This window comes from Octopus bimaculoides, chromosome 18 (assembly GCF_001194135.2).
Source record: "Octopus bimaculoides isolate UCB-OBI-ISO-001 chromosome 18, ASM119413v2, whole genome shotgun sequence".
NCBI lineage: Eukaryota > Metazoa > Mollusca > Cephalopoda > Octopoda > Octopodidae > Octopus > Octopus bimaculoides.
In genome coordinates this window covers 349381-354523 of record NC_068998.1, presented here as the reverse complement: position 1 = coordinate 354523, position 5143 = coordinate 349381, and the positions used below count along the sequence as shown (strand labels likewise).

The 5143-nt window shown below is 37.5% G+C and overlaps 1 protein-coding gene across 10 annotated transcripts in view; it reads right to left on the bottom strand.

Annotated features, from left to right (window-relative positions):
• LOC106871672 (peripheral plasma membrane protein CASK) overlaps positions 1-5143 on the bottom strand; it is a 516651-nt gene that overhangs the window by 367835 nt on the left and 143673 nt on the right. For all 10 annotated transcript variants that reach the window (XM_052974602.1, XM_052974597.1, XM_052974599.1 and 7 more), the window contains one exon: positions 835-947. In XM_052974602.1, the coding sequence (XP_052830562.1) occupies positions 835-947 (113 nt within the window). The remainder of the gene's footprint in view (positions 1-834; positions 948-5143) is intronic.

The following is a 5143-nucleotide window of genomic DNA, read 5'->3' as shown; positions in this document are numbered from 1 at the left end:
TATATAATGAGATCTAGTTTCAGTGTTATAACTGATGAGTAGATTGTTTGAAAGGTTGATGTCACAGAAACAATCAATAATAATTGAGAAATCAATAAAATCTCATTGATTTATTTTTTATTGTGATAACATGTTTGAAGGGCTTGTTATTGTTGAATGAATGGATTTCTCTTAATAAGGAAATAAAAGTTTGTGTTAATAGGGGTCAACAAGGGAGCTTCTATCAAGTCACTGAACCTGGGAACAGAAGGTGTTGGGGGCTCTAGAAATGAAATCATGTGACCTAAACATGTGACTATTCTTTAAGCACATTTGTTTCATCACACTTCACTTGAGCTACTCAACAAGATATTGAACCTTCTGTCAATCCAGCAGACTGAGGCAATGAAAGAGTGATGAGCTGCAATCTTGAGTTTCACAATTGCTGTAACAAGGCTTGAACTGGTGAACAGTGACCAGCAGACAAGCGTACATGAATACAAAAGCAGAAACACACCAGAGCTGCTCCTGCCATCACTAGTATAACCATGTACACCTAACTAGACAACAAATACAGTTAAAAAATTAACATAATTTATTCCTCACATGATATCATAACCACTTGTTAAATACTTCTTTTCTGATTTAACTCTGAAAATATTATTGATTTTGTTGTTCTTGATATAGCTAGATTGCATGGATGAAAACCTATTGACAGCCAACCGTCCAGCTACAGCCATCTCCTGACCAAACAACAATACACTTACATAAGACATTATTTATTCAAAGATTTATCCAGCAATCGATTTTAAAAAGTCAATACAATATGGTCTTTTAATCAAACTTAGAACTTACCATCTGAACTAAGACCGGGACTGGAAGTAAATTTGGCAACATCCACAATTTTCACAGCAAATTGTTGTCCACTCTCTCGATGGACACATCTTCGTACCACACTGAATGGACCCCTTCAAGAAAGAGAACAAAAAAAAACACATAAATATCACTTTTTTTTTTTTATATAAATGCATACAAACATATCTTTCTTTTACTTGTTTCAATCATTAAACTGTGGCCATGCTGGGGCAATGCCTTGAAAAATTTTAGTCAAACAAATCAACCCCAGTGCTTCATATTTTTTTAAAACCGGGTGCTTATTCTATTGGTCCCTTTTGCCGAACCACTAAGTTATGCAGATATAATCACATCAACACCAGTCAGCAAGCACTGGTGGGAGACACACACACACACACCAACCAATCAAACCACCCAGCCAGTCAAACTACCCAACCAATCCCAGCATGGGGAAATGGACATTAAATGATTGATGATGATGATGATTATATATACACACACACACACACACACACACACACACGTATGCACATCAGGCTTCTTTCCATTTCTACTGACTAAAGCTACTCACAAGGCTTTGGTCAGCTTGAAGCTGTAGTAGAAGACTGTTGCCCAAGGTGCCATGTAGTGGGACTGAACCTGGAATCATGTGGTTGGGAGGCAAACTGCTTATACATACAAATATAAACAGAAGTAGAGCAAGGTCTTTTAGTTTGGCTCTCGACACCAGATTCAACCAGTTCCATTCTTAGAACTATCACACATTGTGAGAGAATTAATTGGCAATGATAATAATAATGAATAATGATGTGAAGTCATTAAAAAATAATTTTTAAAACATAAAATTGAGGTCAGTTATTATAAATGTCGAGTTATTTCTAGTTTGTTTCCATTGAAGACTTCAATAGGTGTGGGTAGGGGGGGGGGGATGACGATGTCAATGTGTGCAGTCACTCATTAATCATCACTATTGCTGCCCAATTTTCTATGTTAGCAAAGGTTTTATGATTCTGCAATATAACACAGCAGTGATTTTACACTTCACTTAAAAAAACAATTTGTTCAATTAGAGTAAAGAGTACTTCTATAAAATAAAATAAAAAGATAATAAATGATGAAGAAACAACATATAAAAAAGAAAGCACAACTCTTTAACATAATTGAAAGAAATTCTTGCAGAAAACCAGTCTCTTGTGAGATCAACAGTTTTCCTTTTCAATCCAAAATAACTTGGAGCATCCTGCAGAGAGAAATAAGGAATGGCATGAAGATGGTTATTATGGTTGTAATGAATGAGTAGCAGATATGACGAAGGACTGGAGGATGAAACTGGAAATAATTATAGTAATGAAGATTTTTCATTTTGATGATTCATTTCGATTCATGTAAATTGAATGGTTACAATAAAGAGGCTAAGAAGTAAGACCAACATGCATGCACACACACATACACACACACGAATAAACACATACATTCTCATATATAAAGCTATATATATATATTAATTTTGTTCTTCTCGTATGCCTTCAGCCGAAAGACAATTTCTTCATCAGCTGCTAAGCCTGCATGTGTCTACCATCGGCTGCAGGTCATTCCTTTCAACTGCTGACTGGCAGTCCCAATGACATGACTGTATGCTCACAGTAGTAGTAGTAGTAGTAGTAGTGTTTATGGTGATGGTAGTGGTAGCAGCAGCAGTAGTAGTGGTGGTTGTAATAAAAGTAGTAACAGCAGCATGCATAGTAATAGCAGTTAAACATGTTGTTCTGTCCTTACCAATCTCTTTCTCTCTCTCCAACTCCTACACCACCACCACCAGCAACAATAACATCAATGACAACAACAACAACAATGGGTTTTGATTCTCTTTTCCCCTGGTTGAAGACAATTTCTCCTCAGCCTCAATTCTTCCTTTTCCAAACAACACCAGACATTCTGCAGTCCTTTAGTTTCAGGACTAATCAGTTCCAAGCCTCGGGATTTTGACCCCTATACTCATAGGAAGTTACTCAGTCCCACCTGCCATGGCCCACCCAAACCCCCAACATTCTTAATTACTCACATACTCCATAGCAACTTCCCCCCCCCACACACACACACACATACCATGCCATGAAGTGTGGCTGTTATTTCGTTATAATTAGAGGAGCTGAACCCCACCCCACACACACACCGTTTCATTAAAGTAATTAGAATTATTCTTGGATCTAACTATTCTCTATCAGCAACATGGCTAAAGAGAAACTATCTGCAGGAATATTCTTATATTCTAAATCATCATCATCATCCTTTAACATCCGTTGCCCATGCTGGTATGGGTTGGACTGCCTGACCAGGGCTGGCCAGCTGGAGAGCGGCACCAGGTTTCTGTGGCTGTTGTGGCATCGTTTCTAGAACTGGATGCCCTTCCTAACACCAACCACTTCACAGAGTTTACTGGGTGGTTTTATGAGGCACCGTATGAGGGGCACTGGCACGAGTACTTTTTACATGGCACCAGCACAGGACTCTTGTAGGCCGATCCTCTTCACAAGGGTGGTGGGGAGTGGCCTTAACACTTCTGCCGTGGAAGTACAGCAAGATGCCAGTCATCTTGGTCTTTTGTCACCTCGTGATACCTGGCACCCTGCTGTAATCAAGAAGACCCATACTAAATATTAGATAGGTTTCAAGTAGATTGCCACTCAATGCTTATTATTTTACAGATTTTAAACATCCCTAGTGGGAGTTTTGGTTAACTCATTACATGGATAGTCTCAGTTAATCAAAGATTTCTTTTTACTCTGTTTTGGTCAGCTTATTCAAAAGTGAATAAGCATCGACAGCTAGCAAGCACTCCACAGATCTTTTGTCCTTTTGTCCTCCCTCAAACGCTTCAAAACATCATTGATTGTCCTCTGACAAATTTTCTCAACATTTCCAGGGTGATGTTCATGGTAGGCCTTCCAGGTCACTCATTGTCTTCCAGGGATGTTCTTCCATTTTTGAAACACCTGTGCCACTTGAAGCATTGCGTGCGACCCATTGCTTCTTCCCCGTAAGCTTGCTGAAGTATGCTCGATGCCTCTGTGGCAGACTTCCAAAGTTTAATGAAAAATTCGACAAAATCGCAAACTACAGCAGACATATGTGATCACAAAAGTACAAAATTCACGGCTTACAAAGTAAACACAGCAATGTCACTCGGCACAGTGCCTCACGAAGGTCACTGCTAGCTCTCACTGCACACACAACCATGTGCTGCCATCTGTTGGAGTACTACAGAACTAGTCCGGGAATTTTTTGATACCCCTTCATAAAGTAGACTCCCTTTTTATATAAAGAAGTTAGACTGACGTTACAGAGAATCAGACTGATCTCATGTATAAAGTAGTTAGATTGACCTTTTCATGTGAAATAGTCAGACTGACCGGTTTCATAGCTGTGGCACTACAAAGTCAATAACCACGAAACCAGAAAAACGGTCTATAAAAGCCAATTGCTTTTAAAGTCTCCATTAAGGTTTTGATATTTGAAACATTTTAACAAAACGAAATTGGAGAATATTTTGCATCATTTTATTCCTCTATGGTCTATACCAGATGTGTAGGCATGTGTATATGTATGCATGTGTGTGTGCATGTGTGTCTGTGTGTGTGTAAAATATTAATAAGTTTTTCTCTTCAACTGTTTCTTTAACATTTCAATTAACAACTAATTCACATCACAGTGTGTCTCTGGTTCAATTAATTATGTTCACAGAATGTGTGGCATACAATTTGTATCACAGCTGGTGTTTGTTGCTGTTGTTGTTGTTGTTGTTGTTGTAAGAAGAGAAAATGGTAGAAGTGTTGTGCTAAGTATCCTAAGAAATTTGGTGACATCATTAGCTCGCATGTGAGTTCAAATCCCAGTAGTTGCTGTTAGATATCAGATCTGAGAGATTGATAACTTCTGTGGCAATAATTGAAAACTGAGGTTAACTGAATCGAGTTACAAGTACCATCCTCCACCACTGCCAACCTAGATGTATCATCATCATCAACAATAACATCAATATTTTATTATCAGTAAATTGGCACTGATGTGCATCGGTAATAAAACATGCTGATAACTAATTAGAAGGCCAAGGTAATTAATGAATCTGACTGTAAACTATGAATATCTTCAGTAACACACACCTAAACAATCATATATATATATATATATATATATATATACATACATATATATATATACACATATATACACATATATATACACATATATATACATATATATACACATATATATACACATACATATATATACACAAACATATATATACACA